Source organism: Hippocampus comes, unplaced genomic scaffold (genome assembly GCF_001891065.2).
Source record: "Hippocampus comes isolate QL1 unplaced genomic scaffold, H_comes_QL1_v1.1 scaffold119, whole genome shotgun sequence".
Classification (NCBI taxonomy): Eukaryota; Metazoa; Chordata; class Actinopteri; order Syngnathiformes; family Syngnathidae; genus Hippocampus; species Hippocampus comes.
This window is the reverse complement of record NW_017805494.1, coordinates 498,001-513,576: the sequence shown is the minus strand read 5'-3', so window position 1 is coordinate 513,576 and position 15,576 is coordinate 498,001. Positions and strand designations below refer to the sequence as shown.

Below are 15,576 nucleotides of genomic sequence, written 5' to 3'. Positions count from 1 at the left end.
CACACACACACACACACACACACACACACACACACATTTATTTATTTATTTCCCCCCGGAATTTTCAGAAAAGTCCACTTTCATCTCTGACTTTTGTAGCGTCTTGAGTTTAAGAACATCACTATCGTAGCTCATGTCTAACGTTTTAAAATGTTTCTCCTGGCACTCCAGATTCCCAGTCTTTGCCAGTGCCATCGGTGAATTGCAGATGAAACAAAATTTGATTGAGAATTAAAAAAAGAGAGATCGCAACAGCTTTTATTACAGGCTGCTTCCTGTAATGCCCCCACCGTAGGTTGAAGGTGGCTTTTTTTTTTTTTTTTCAAGTGAAACTGATAGGAAGCTTATACCCCTTGCCCACTGCCGCAAAACCACGGGTAAACACGCTTTTTTGGGCAGTGGGAAAGGCTCAACTGGCCAGTGTCGATCCGTGTCCACCAGCACGCCATCGGAGGCGGGTTGTGATCGCCTCCGCTTGCAGTTTGAAAGCCTAACACCGAACCTCCCGGTAATTACGTGATGACATAGGGCGGTACGTGATGCGTCATAACATCGCGCGCCCCCACAACAAAGCTAGAATATCGCCGCTTAAGCTGTTATCTCAATAGTAGCAAAGAGTTGATCCTCCGCTGCTTTTCAACCATTTTGAGGACGATAAAAACCATGATAGAAGAAAGAACACTCGCTTCCATGTTGTTTACCACCAAGAAATCTGTCGCATTATCATCTACGCAAGCACAGCCTGGTGACTTAACCCGACGCAAAATGGTGGAAGAGGTGGGGGGGGCGCAGAATCGCCTTCTGTTGGTCAATGGGAAAGGGACAATATGCCAATTGGTTGTGTGTTGCCACGGATCACTACTACCCACTAATTTCAGTGGGAAAGGGGTATATGAGTGCATTGTACACTAACACAAAAATATATAAAATTAACAACACTCACACAGACACACAAACCCTTCTAAATCATGTACAAAAGAATGTATAGGAAATAATAGCTGTTTTTTCCCCACAGGTGGAGTCTGTTTTTGAAACCATTGTGGAGGAGAAAGAGGAAGAATCCACATTAACCAGTATGTTTTTCAGTTCAAATTCTGGCGACATCTTCGACATTCAGTGGATCTAGAAAGTATTCATAGTGTTGGACTTTTCCCACATTTTCTAATCACAGCCATGTTATAACAGCCTCCTCCCAAAACGGAAAAAAAAAAAACAATCTCCGCACACATCTCATAATGATGTGAAAGTGATTTTTTTGTTAATACGAAACTAAGACATCACATATATCGTTTAGTCTAGTCAAGTACAATTTTATTGTCTACACCAGGAGTGTGAAACTCATTTCACATTGTGGGCCACATACGGACTCGGTAGATGTCACGTGGGCCGGATCATTAGCATTAATTACACCATACTGTGCTATAAATAACCAAAATATCATGTGTTTCCTTTGTTTTGGTATGAAGAAGAATTGGCGCATTGATACCGTCTGCTGTTTTGGGTCTGTCTCAGTGACAGACTGAGACTGCTGTTTTCTTCTTTGATCAAAACAGTGCGCCCCCTAGCGGATAATCAATGAATTGCATTTTATTAAAAATATTCATTCCGTGTCTTTAATGCATTTTTTCACTTTTAAATTATGGGCCTGATCGAACCTCCTTGGGGGCCAGTTCTGGCCCGCGGGCCGTATGGTTGACACCCCTGGTCTACATATTGATGTTGGTTTTTGATGCAGTGTCGCCTGAGAGATCAAAGGTCACCGGCGTTCAGTGTTGGTTTTCAGCCTTGCTCCTTACATGCACTGATTTCTCCAGACTCTCTGAACCCTTTGGTGATATGATGGACCACAGAAATCCCTTAATGCCTTGCATTTGTACATTGAGGAACAGTGTCCTGAAACAGTTGGACCATTTTCTCAGGCAGTTGTTCACCAATCGGTGAACCTCGCCCCATTTTTACTTGTCAATGACTGAGCCATTCAGGGAAGCTCCTTTTATACCCAATCAGGGCACCCACCAGTTCCCAGTTAGCCTGTTGACCTGTGGGATGTTCCTAACAGGTGTTTGATGAGCATTCCTCAACTTCCCCAGCTTTTTTGGAACATGTTGCAGCCATAAAATGAAAGTTAATGATTGTTTGCTTCAAGTATTTATTTATTTATTTATTTTTAATATTCGGAGCACCACGTTCCAGCCATAATGAGTTCCCCCATCGGAGACTTCTAGAACAAAATATGGACAATTCAGAACAGTTGACAGTTCTGATATCATGTAGAACATAAACCCACATTAAGTCACTTTTATGTTGGTGTCTGGTAATATCGTGTAATGACGCTCCCAACAATATTTGTAGAAGGTGTGAGTGAGACAGACCATCCACGTTAAGTTTGAAAAACAGTCTCTAAACAGGAAGGAGTCATCCTAATTTTCCTTATTCTTTACCATTAAAAAAATGTGGAAGCTTGAAAAAAGCGATTTCCTGAGCTTGGTAAAATCTTTTAAGATCCTTGAAGATGCCTAAGAAGTCAGTCATTCAAACACATTTATTGTAATTGATAAGAATACGATTCAACATTTAAAACGGTTTACCATTTTGACCACTTTAATACTAAACATCATAAATAAGCAATAGAGCAGAGTCCAACCTTGGCCCTTTTGTTCAACATGGAAAAAGTTGTGATATATTTGAAATGCTCAAAATGTTGTGAAGTCTTGACTCAGATTCCATGATGTAAAAACCACTTGTATCTGATACTGCTTTTTGCTACGTTGATAATTGCCTCAGCACAACAAAACTCAGTTTGCATTTTTCAATTTTTCAGAACTGGGTAACACAATTTCCACATTGTTTGGAGGAGGATCCCCAGAACTTACCCCAAATGTGACAGAGCCAGTCCAAGTAAGTATTATTAAATTTAATGACCAATGTAGTGCAGTGGATATGAACATTGACACCTGTAAAATGGCATAGTTTTTTTAAGACAATCGGTTACGGTTTTCGTACATTATACAACCATAATACAACGGTTGCAACTGCTTATTGAGGCATGGGGTATGTTCTCTACCCACTAGCGTCATAAAAATGTTTTTCTTTCTTTCTCTGAGGAACAATATGAAACCTGATGTGCGAAGGAGTACGACCTAAATGTTTGCAATATTTGACGTTGCCATACGGCATTTTTTTAGCTAAATAGACTAGGAAATTTTTCAAAAAGTTAGAGTATGTGGACTGCTCAAAATGGCAAAGTTAGTGCAGCACGAGCTATGTAATTATTTTTGATACTTAATCGGCTTTAACATATATATTTTTTCATGTTGTTCATACACACTGCCGAATAGAATGAAGAACAATTCATTTTCAGTGGCCTGAGGCTTTAATGGAATATTAACCCTCATATTATGTTGAAAAAAAATCACGTTGATTATGTTGTGGGTCATTTTGACCCGTACTATAAAAATCTACAAAAAATCGTCAAAAAACAGGTTACACCAGTCACAACTTTGTTTAAGATGATGTAAACATTCAGAAAAGAGACAGACAACAGATTTTTAATCCCAACAGTATATTTAAGAACGGTTTAGTTGAAGTTTTTCCATGTCACGTTTCTTTTTTTCATTTAACTCTTCTGAGATTTTCAATGTTTTATCTACAAAGTAATGCACTGGCAGTTGTATGTGTGCTGTCAGATTGTCAAGTCCCCCTTTGGTGGAGTTGAAGTCCAGGATCATTTATGGCTTCATGTCTTCTCTTATGCTCAGTGATGCATCTATGTGCATTGTGCTCATTACAAGAACATTTTTGTTTTTCTTTGGGCAGTATGAAACAACTGCTGCTTTCTCAGTGAAAACAAAAACTGAGGAATGCAGAGGTCTGCCCTGCATCTTCAGAATTTCACCGGGTCTTATTTCTTCTGACTGTTGCCAATATATTCAGCTTTCTCTCCTGAACTTCATCTCCAAGGCCATACATTGTAAAGACGTTATGACTTTGCAGTCCTTCACTCATCTTTAGCACCACACGCATCATCTGAATCTTCTCAGATGCTCCTCCAAGTAGCTTTCCAGTATGCACTTGCATATTCTATGCAAAACTAGATTTTGCATCACAGGCTGCCCACATTTTGATGCCATACTTGCCAGAAAGATCCTCTGTCTCTGAAATATCTTCCTCTGCATCACTATCCCCGTTCAAACTCTGTGATGAAGCTTCTTCAGCTGTAAATTTTCTGGAGCTCATTTTTGGTATGTTGGTCAAATAAATGACATGAGAAGAGTGACGAGTCAAATGAGAGAAAGTTCCTGCTCTACACATACCTGGGTCTCTGGCAGTCACTGAGCAGTCAAAACTAAGTACTGTTCATCAATTTGACATGTTTCTTTTGGATCTGAAAAGCTGTTTGCCCACATTAAAGTGCCTGGGTCAAAATGACCCCCAACATCATATTTGTATTCAAACTGTGCACAGACATCCCACTACACATCAGAGTGTCCAGATTTTACACTCCAGTTCATGACCCTAGATTAGGAAAAGTCAATAAATTTCATGAAGAAAATGAAAGAATATCCAGTGCTTTGGTCAACGCAAAAACTGAAATGGGTCAAATTGACCCTTAACATAATATAAGGGTTAATGAGGAGATTTCGCCCAATTACTATTGCAGCCCCAAAACGTGATACCGTTCGGTTTGAGGCGTGACACTTAACGTGGAGTGTAGGCTGTTGGAGTTCCACACCAACAACCAGGGTAGTGCTGTCCTAACTAGCCTTGTGCGTGAACTCATGAAGCCTGTTCAGATGAGTGGAAATGTCTTTCACGAATTATTGATTCAATGCCCCCCAAATGCAATGACATGATTCACTCCCCTGACAATGAAATTGACACGTATGATACAGTTCACACCAAATAAAATACACAGTGGAACCTCTAGTTATGAACTTCAGTAGATCTGTGAGGCCGTTTGTAACTTGAAACGTTCAGAAATCAAAGTAATATTTCCTATTGAAATGAATGCAAATGCAATTAATCCTTTCAATGTGATTCGGTGAATGTATTGTACAGGTGGAACTACAGTCTCGCGACAACATGTGGGTACTGATGTGATCACACTTATATGTCATGTTCCTTCTCTTAATTGAACACATTTTAATAAATAACAGACACCGGTGATAATTGTACAGTTTACCCCCAGCGAGTCCCAGGGACTCGCTAATCAGAAAATTATGAGTCCCACGAAGCATTTAGAGAGTCAAATTTCGAATTTTGAAATGGTCTACTTATTCAATTGCATATGATAATAACACAAACAACGACATATACATACAATTATAAACAAATGCTGCAAAAATGTAAATAATTCAGGCATACAAGATTTGCTGAGAAAGAGGTTCTTATTTCATCCCATGGTTCAGTTTTTGAGTTCATAAATTCTCCTCTCTTTACTCTGCTTCCAATGATGCAAGTCTTTCTCAAAGTCAACTTATCGCAAAAAACTATCCAACTTTAGCAGCTTCCTCTGTGATATCTCCGCAATAAACTTTCGCAACACTTGTTCGCAACACTTGTTTTAACGTTACACAACTTGGCAATCGTCTGCTTTCCACAAGGTGAAGGCCGATCTCGCCAATCTCGTCTCGTGAGAGCAGAAATCTCGTCATGCAAGATTACTGAACGCAATATCAAAACAACTATGGCGGCAAACTGCAATCGTTGCAGGAAAAAAAGATACTGTAGCAGGCCTGAGGATTTCGGAAATTCACGGTAACCGTTTTTCGGTTCCGTCGGATTATCCAATGGGAAACCACGGTAACTAATTTTGGGTTCCGTAAACAGGACTTTAAACCAAATTAACCTTTTGTAATTAATTCATCGCTTGACGAGGCGCGTTACATTGGCAGTATCAAGGGTATATGTTTGAAAACTATGCATTAACAATGAGCATTACATCAGCAGCTGCATCCTCCCGGTTTATTAAAAAAAAATAAATGGATCAAAATAGGGCATCATGAATACAGCATCACACAAAATCAGAGTATTTTTTCCAATCTCACACTGCAAAGATTAATTTACTGGTCATCATTAAGACAGGTAAATATTGATGTGGCTTGACATCCTCTTCCCAAGACGATGCATGTGTAATCTACGATCAATTTGACGAAAGAATCTAACACACGTCATCATTAGTTCTACAGTTAACATTAGCATTACTACACCTTGTGACGAATGTTTTATTCATAAAGTTACCATGCTACAACCAGTAAATTATAGAAAAACCAATACTGTTTCATAATATTTTTCATAGCGATTAGCCTATAGATCAAATTAACCAACTTGCCTCGTAATCGTGCCTCCCGTCGTATCTCGCTCTCATGTTCAGTGCCTACATCACGGGTGAGTTTAGTGATACGCCCTTCAACAATTCATACAAAAAATCAGATTGGCATTCCCATTTCTTAAATGTCGTAATTAGTAGACCTTTGTGTGTTTTTTGTGCAACCCGCATGCACACATAACGTTATCTGTTTCGTCCCCCCCAACACTGAAAACAAAACGAAAGTAAATTAGAAGAAACACACTCACACACCACAAACGCACATTATTTGGAACTGTGCGTCCCACGGGAAAATTATGCGTGTGGGACGCAGAGGAAACGAGATGGGTGAGACACTATAGATTTTTTATTGATGAAAATTACCGTAAATTCTGGATTACAAGCCGCTACTTTTTTTCCACATTTTCAACACTGCGGCGTGTAATATGAAGCGGCTTTTCAATTTTTTTTTCCATCGTGGGCAAAACATGGACCAATAAAATGAATGAATGAGTCTTCCACTGAGGTCCAATGAGATTGTATGACTAATCACAACTTCTGCTCTTTTTGCCGTAGGGATGGGGGGCGGGGGGTTTACCCAGCAACAGTCGACCAATAAAATGAATGAGTCGGACACAGGGGTGCAATGAAATTGTATGATTACCGGTAATCACAACTTCAGTATTTCAGTCTTTCTTCTAACCCTGACCAACATGGAGAATACCAGACGAAAAGCATATGATGCAGCTTTTAAACTAAAAGCGATCACTCTGGCAGTTAAAGAAGGAAATCGAGCTGCTGCCCCGTAATCTTGGCATAGACGAGTCGATGGTGCGAAGGTGGAGGCTCCGGCAAGAAGAACTGAGCCAGTGTAAAAAGACAACCAAAGCTTTTAAAGGTTTTAAAGGTGGGCCGTCGTGGTGTTATAGATTCATGAAACGGTAAGATCGGGCCGCCCGAGCGCGACCCAACCCGACCCGAAATTCGGGCCCTAAAATATCAATGATTGCTTCGGGTTCGGGTCGGGCTTCTCTCTCGCTGACTTTGTTTTTTAGTTTCGAGGCCATGAATAGTTTTGGCCACGAGAGACCGTGGTTCGCAAAAAAAAAAAACAGAAGTGGCCTCATCACAACACGTACTGTACTAAACTCTCGCAATGACAATTCAAAAAACTCCATGTCTCGATGATCCACCCCTCATTGTTCGTCTTTGTCTCTGCTTCTCTTTTAAAGTGCTGCGCTAGATTCTTAAGGACGTACTGCTGTTGTGGTTTACGGCCCTATTTCCAAGCCGTCAAAATGACGGACGGCCTTAAATTTTCCCCGTCCACTCTGAAAAAAAATCCGTCAATGATGGAAAATTGTCGGTTAATGTAACCTCTTCAGAAACAGAAATATAAAAGATGTAAATGTTTATACAGTCTTGTTTAACTTAGATCTTGTTTAACTTAGATTTTGTTACGAAAGACAGGCTTTGTTGTCAGAAATCACCCCTCCTCCTCCCGAGTCCTCACAAATAAAATATGAAATGTCGGGTTTGCTTCGGGCTCGGGCCTGCAAATCAAGTTAAGTGATTGGGCTCGGGCCGGGTCGGCCTTAAATACCCTCGGGCCGAGTCGGGTCGGGCTCGATTTTTTCGGACCGATCTTAGCCCTACTATTAGGGCACGCACGACGACGTGTCAGCAGCTCCCTCCCAATTACGACGACAAACTTGCTTCGTTCCGCACATTCAAACAAACAAAGATAGCGGAGAATTCCATCAGCCCAGATGAAATAATAAACATGGACGAAGACCCTCTGACATTTAATTTGCCTCTCACTCGGACCGTAAATAAAAAAGGTGACTGCATTATTCTATTTAAAGCCTAGTGGGCTGCAGTATTTCTCCTCGTAATTACACAAATGCGCATCGAGATCTCTCTTTTTCTGCCCTCTTATGTGTTTCAGCGTAATTTCGTTGTGCAAATGCCTTTATCATGCTCACAAAAATATGGAGATTATTTTAACCTTAAGAAATGTTGCGTTTTTTTCTGCGGGGGTTCAGCGGCGAGATCTCTCTTTGTCTGGCCTCTTATTTGCTCTTGGTGTAGTGTCCTTGAGTGTTGTGAAAGCCGCTTGCAAATGAAATGTATTATTAATATTATTATTATGTGTTTCAGCGTAATTTCGTTGTGAAAATGCATTTATCATGCTCATAAAAATATGGAGATTATTTTAACGTTAAAAAATGTTGCGTTTTTTTCTGCGGGGGTTCAGAGGGGGACCGCGTCCGCGGCCTCACCCGGAGGCGGCTCCAGGCGGCAGGGACGCAGAAGCAAACCCCCGCCTACTCATTGGCCAGCGGTTTATCGTACGGTGCGGCGCATATCATTACAAAATTGATTTTTCTTCATAAATCTGAGCATGCAGCTCTTAATCAGGTGCGGTCTGCAGCCCGGAATTTACGGTAGTTTTGAATTTAGGATATCGCAGTTGCAATTTGCAATTGGATCATCATGAATATGGCAGTGGAACTTCCCCCAACATATGCAACAGCTTCAGCCTTCAGCTGCAGAGGGCTAGCACTAATTTTCAACAATGCATGATGCACGTTGCCAATGATGGTTCCACAGCATGAGAATTACAACATAGATCCATCCGGTCCTCCATGCCACGACTGTTGGTGTATCAAAAATAGTCTGTAGAGGTACCACTGTATTAGTGGTACCTCTACTCACGAAATTAATATGTTCTGGAAGAAATTTTTTAACGAGACAATTTTGTAAGTAGGGACGCGTTTTCCATGTAATTGGCCTCATCCATTCCAAGCCCCCTTCAATGGCAGAGCAGCTAGAAGTATGTATGAACTCGGAGCTGCGACTAGCAGCCCATACTGTATTTTTTTTTTACCTTTCGTATCTTGAAATTTCTTTCGTATCAAGAGGCAATATTTTCCTGTTGAAGCATTTTGTAACGTGAAAATTTCATTTGAAGAGACGTAATTTGAACGTAGAAAGGAGCAATCATAACTCAAGGTTCAATTGTAAATAATACAGATTTGTGTATTCAGGATGATAAAGATGAATCTGGAAAAGGAGGCGAGGATGAGAAAAAAGAGGACACCCAGAAGGTGGAGAGTACCAAGGAGGAATCAGAGCAAAGCGCGACAAAGGAGAAAAGCCAGGAGAAGACAGAAGATGCGGGCTCTTTGACTGACGACAAGGTAAATATGAAAATTGATGCATTCACATTGAGCTCTCCATTTATCGGCCATCTGTCTTACCTTAGACTGGGGGTCGGCAACACGCGGCTCTTTACCACCATCTACTGGCTCCCTGGAGCTTTGTAAAAAATGTTTGAAAATGGAAAAGATGTGGGAGGCAAATTTATTTTTTTGTTTTAAATATGGTTTCTGTCGGAGTAAAAACATGACACAAACATTCTTAACGTTTCCCAATGCTGTAAAAATGTGTAGAATAAATACTACATTTCAACGTTTCTGTCAACGAAGATTTGCGTAATAGCCTGCAAGACACGTTTCTATTAGCAGGGCGGGATGCAAGGCAGGTGGCTGTTGCCAAAAAAAAAAAAAAAAAAAGCATTTCATGTACAATTCATGCAGGGTACTTGCAAAGAGAATCTGGAGGGCCGTGAAAAGCATTTTTAAAACGGTACGCGTGAGCTACGATAGTCAAAAACGCTGCAAAAGTGCTTCCCATGCCTCCACGTCAGATCTCAACGAAAGTAGGTAGGCATGCGTCTGTAAGTGTGTTGTGTACACGCGGGTCGATTGCGGTAGGTTGGTTGAACGAAAAGTAGATCTTCAGTCAAAAAAGGTTGGGCACCCCTGCTCTACAGAATGCACTGCGCGAAAAAAAAAAGAAACATTTAACCATGAAGGCTTATCGTGTAATTGTAGCAAAGTAGTCATTTTGTTAGTAGGCTAATAGAGTTCATTTAGATACATTTTGCAGCTCCGAAAAAAGGAGAGCTGTGGTGTTGGTTTTTTAAAACATACACTTTATTTATGCTTTTAACAGTCTCGACAAACACAGACACGTCCGCGTCTGACTCCGTGCCTTCTCTCCTCTCATTCGATTCGAGAGGCGTTCAAAGACAACCTCCGAAAAACATAAATTAATGATCAGTTCAATGACACTAAGAAAAGCGATAATATTGCACCAAAACAGAAAATCAAGCGAGGAAATCACAAAATAAATTGTTTGTGAACACACAACAAAGGAATGAATAATATAAACAATTCTGAGACAGTGCAGTCTCCTACATACATGCAGCATGTGTTTCTTTCATTGTAAGTTTTATAGAAGGCTTTTATTTTTTTGCGGCTCCAGACACATTTGTTTTTTTGTTTTTTGTTTTGTTTTTTTTTTTGTCCGATATGGCTCTTTCAACGTTTTGGGTTGCCGACCCCTGCCTTAGACTGGTGAGTATCAAAGGTGATGCAAGGTCGTGTAGGTCTTCTTGAGAACAGAAAACTCAGAACTTTAGAGTTTTGAAGCCAGGGCAGCTTTGAACATTGCCTCCAATCTTGTCATGTTGGCTCCTTAAAGTCCAGTCGTTCAAAAGTCTTTCATCATATTCTTTCCTTCATTTTTCCAACGGGGCTCGCTCATCATCATCGTTCTTGTCACATACGTGCACTCAATATTCTTCCAACACGATGTCAAACACAAATTGAGAACCTCGCCCATTTACCTGAATTTTTTTCAAATTTTCGAAACTACTCATTCAAATAGGCTTGAACACTTGTCATACAAAAAAAATCTCCCCACTCCACACTCAAAATTAATTTGAAAATCAAATGAAACAGGTTCTACTAACCTTTGTTTAATCAGGGCGCTCATTGAGTGTGGATGGCAGATCGGGAAACAGAAAACATAACACTTATCAGAAATATCGGTGGTGACCACTTAACTGACTATCAAATGACTTCGCTTACTGCATATGCATTACATGCATCAGCCAGTAGCAAAATTTATTGGCTCCCCTTATACGTAATAGTGTCATACTAAAAAAAAAAAAAAAAAAATTTGTCTCAGTTAATCCTCCCACTTTCAGGAACTATTAGCTGGTTTACCTCCAAATTGTCAGTCGTCCTCCAACTTATTCTGGAGGTTTTTTTTTTTTAATTCCTAAATCTTGTGACCCCAAATTTTCATCACTCAATAAAGTTATGTGATTTTTGAATGCAGCACATAGGACCATTGTGCAAGAAAAAAGTTTATCTCGATACTGAGGACTGTACCTTCTGTCCAATTATAATGGATTGGTGGTACCGTCACTCCATCCATTCGTGTGTCTCATTTACCTTTGAATGCTTTGCTGCGGATCATAATAGACTGTGAACCTTTCTCATTGCCGTTATTATTGGTTGAAAACCAGATTATTGATGCTGAGGTGGTTGATGTCCAAGACATCTCCTGATCCAGTATGGAACCGGCCACGGGTTGACTGGGCAATGCTCTCAAATGCGTCCAGGCTGTCTGTATCCCCAACAGCCATCCAATCGTGTTCACATAGATGTAGGACGTTCTCCAGAATTGGTATTCAAAACACTTGTGCCCACACAGCCTTGATGTCCTCAAGGGCAAGTATTTGGCCGACTTTTCTTCCTCAAATGCTCTTATCCTAGCAGCAGACTGCAGTCACCCTTGAGCCAAACATTTCTCGTAACACTCATACCACAGTGATTGCTGAATGCCCCTGTCTCACTGGGCTCAAGTTGAGCATTAGTTTTTTGTTTAATACATGCAACAATACAGTATTGCAGATTTTTCACCAGTGCTATTCCACATCATGCAGTATTATTCCATAACTTTCAAGGTCATTCCCTATCTTTCATTTCATTCATATTCATTCTATATCATACCAGGAGTTTTTTCATTGAACATGACAGCATTCATGTTCAATTTCTCCATAAATTGCATTTTCCTGTTGTATGTGATGTATTAGTTTAAGACAGGGGTCGGCAACCCAAAATGTTGAAAGAGCCATATAGGACAAAAAAAAAAAAAACAAATATGTCAGGAGCATCAAAAAAATAAAAGCCTTCTATAAAACGTACAATGAAGGAAACACATGCTGTATGTATGTAGGTAGGAGACTGGACTGTAAGAATTGTTTATTCATTCCTTTGTTGTGTGTTCACAAACGCCCCCATAGAATTTATTTTGTGATTTCCTCGCTTGATTTTTTTGTTTTGGTGCATTATTTCCGCTTTTCTTAGTGTCAGTGAAGTGATCATGAATTTCAGTTTTTTGTAGGCTGTCTTTGAACGCCTCTCCAGTCGAACGAGAAGAGAGAAGGCACGGAGTCGGACGCAGACGTGTCTGTGTTTGTCGAGACTGTTAAAAGTATAAATAGAGGACGTTTTAAAAAAACAACACCACAGCTCTCCTTTTTCGGAGCTGCAACATGTATCTATATCTATTTGAGCTATATTAGCCTACTATCAAAATCTTTTTCCATTTTCAAATTTTTTTTCTAAAGCTCCAGGGAGCCACTAGATGTCGCCAAAGAGCCGCGCGTTGCCGACCCCCGGTTTAAGAAGACAATACTGTATACAAATGTAACACAGTTGATGATCAATGTATGCAAAAAATCGAGGTCGTGTTTTCCAGACTACGAGTCACAGTTTCTTCATAGTCAGGCCGGGGAGTGCGACTTATATTTCGGAGCGACCTATATGTGAAATTATTAACACATTATCTGCATATCATTTCACATGTTATTTTCACGTTAACCACAAGTGGGCGCTCAAGGCTTGTGTTGATACTTTACAAATTGGCAGTAACTGATAAAAGCACCTGACAATGAGTCTGACGTAAGCGACGTAAAAGAGGAAGCGCCGCATCTTCTACCTGCAGAGTTCGTGAAGTTGTTTAAAATTGATACCGAGGCTGAAGATTTCATTGGATTTCGTGATTTGGGGTGACACTGATGGTTTGGTAAACATGATAGCATATTCTTTATGCTTTAGTTATCTGACTGACTCTTAATATGTTACGTGAACATACCAAACACGTTCTCAGTTTGTTGTTTATGCATCATGTGACCTTGGCATATCGTACACTTAGTCGGCCTCTAGTTCTCTATTCTTATCATTTGCCTTTCAAGATGACGTGTCTGTTCTCGGCGTTGGATTTTATCAAATAAATTTCCCCCAAAAATGCGACTTAGGCGAATTATGTTTTTTTTTTGGGGGGTTTTTTTCCATCTTCATTATGCATTTTATAGCTGGTGCGACTTATAATCAGGAGTGACTTGTAGTCCGAAAAATACCGGACTGAAATTCAAAAGGTTTCACGTCCGAATGAGAGCTGATCAAGATTCTATGAAAACAAACACTTCAAACAGTATGCTGGTTCATATGAAAACAAACACGTCATATATGCTCATCATTGTGATGATTAGTGTGAATATTGGAATTTCCCATTACATCTGAAATGATAGAACATCTCTTGTGTAGGAGGAAAAGGATGATGAAAAGAAATCCAAGGCAGAAAAGGATGATGAAAACGTAGCTAAACCTCTGAAAAAGGCAAAGATCTCAGAAGACATCGCGATTGAGCTCGTCATCAACGATGTGACAGATCCCACTGAAGACGACCTTAAAGCTTCCATAAAGAAGTAAGGGATCCGTTTTCATTCCTGTATTTCCAAGCTGCTTCTCTTGCTCCTTGGTTCAATCAGGCAAAAACGGCTATCTTTTTCAGGCTGCAGGATTTGACAGATCGAGACCTGGCCAAACAAGAAAGGGAAAAGATGCTCAACACCCTGGAAGCATATATCTTTGAAACTCAAGTAAGCTCAAACATTCTTTCTATGTAACTTACAAACTGTTTTCCGCTCCTCCCTGTAATTTCTGTTTTCACTAACATTGTAGGCGACTCTACATTTTGTGAAAACATGGCTTGGCCTGATGCTGACCCAGTTTGAGAGTCACAATTTTTTCTCCCTTAAAATCAATCTCCAGATTTCACTGCAGCGATAAAACAACCTCTGAGATTTGTACTGTTGGTCGTCGTCATGAATACATTTTGAGCCTTGAAAAAAAGTTGTCAGGACCACTTCATTGTGTGACATGACAACACGGCCATGTAATCAAGAGCCCTTTATACCCTTAAAACGCATCTCTATCAAAACCAATCGTTACCAATAAACTGGCAGACTATCCCTGCAACACAATAATGTTTAATCAACTCCCACGCTGTCCTTAATGTAACAATACGTCGCTAGAAAAATGGCATTCAGTGACAACTGAGTAGTTTACACGTCGAGCATGGTGTCCAGTTTCATTTTTAACAACCACACAATAAAATGGATGAATCCATTGTCGCAAGCTATATGCACACACAATTTTTTTGTGTGTATTCTTACACTTGAGTCAGTGGGATTTGACTACCGTATTTTCTGCACTAAAGGCGCACTGGATTATGAGGTGCACCTTCAATGAATGGCTATTTTGTAATTTTTTTTCATACATTGGACGCATGCATTACAAGGCGCAATCTACAATGCCTCCACTAGATGGTGCTTCGCTCCTTCCATTCAACTCGAGAGGCATCGTTCAACTCGAGAGGTGTTCATGACCGCCTCTGAAAAACGTAAATTAACTATTACTATACTTAAATGAAACTACGAAAATTGAAAATAATGCATCAAAAGAGAAAATCAAGCAAGGAAATCACAAAATAAATTCTATATCCCCCTACAGAATTTATTTTATGATTTCCTCGCTTGATTTTCTTCGTAGTCTCATTGAAGTAATCATTAATTTACGTTTTTCGGAGGTGGCCATGAACGCCTCTCGAGTGGAACGGAAGAAGAGAAGGCACGGTGACGGACAAAGACGTACAGTACCTGTATTTGTTGAGACTGTGAAAACCATTAATAAAGTGTGCGTTTAAAAAAAAAAATAAAACCACAGCTCTCCTTTTTTCAACAAATACAGGTGCGTCTTTGTCCGTCTCCGTGCCTTCTCTTCTTTCGTTCAACTCGAGAGGCGTTCATGACCGCCTCTGAAAAATGCATTGGCATTTCCTTGGTCATAGCTCCAACAGAACTATCAGATGTCAGTAGTACTTATTTATTCCTTTGTTGTGTATTCACAAATGATGAAATCACAATATAAATTCTGTAGGGGGGGGCGCTATAGAATTTATTTTGTGATATACTCGCTTGCTTTCCAGTTTTGATGTAATATTTTCAATTTTTGCAGTTTCATTGAAGTAATCGTTAGTTTACGTTTTTCGGAGGCGGGTTTGAA

The 15,576-nt window shown here is 40.0% G+C and overlaps 1 protein-coding gene across 1 annotated transcript in view; it reads left to right on the top strand.

The window, feature by feature from the left end:
• The window catches only part of hyou1 (hypoxia up-regulated 1), a 38,160-nt gene that overhangs the window by 15,226 nt on the left and 7,358 nt on the right, over positions 1 to 15,576 (top strand). Inside the window, exons 15-19 of the mRNA XM_019876226.1 lie at positions 1,016 to 1,073; positions 2,822 to 2,898; positions 9,358 to 9,510; positions 13,777 to 13,937; positions 14,024 to 14,111. Of these exons, the coding sequence (XP_019731785.1) occupies positions 1,016 to 1,073; positions 2,822 to 2,898; positions 9,358 to 9,510; positions 13,777 to 13,937; positions 14,024 to 14,111 (537 nt within the window). The remainder of the gene's footprint in view (positions 1 to 1,015; positions 1,074 to 2,821; positions 2,899 to 9,357; positions 9,511 to 13,776; positions 13,938 to 14,023; positions 14,112 to 15,576) is intronic.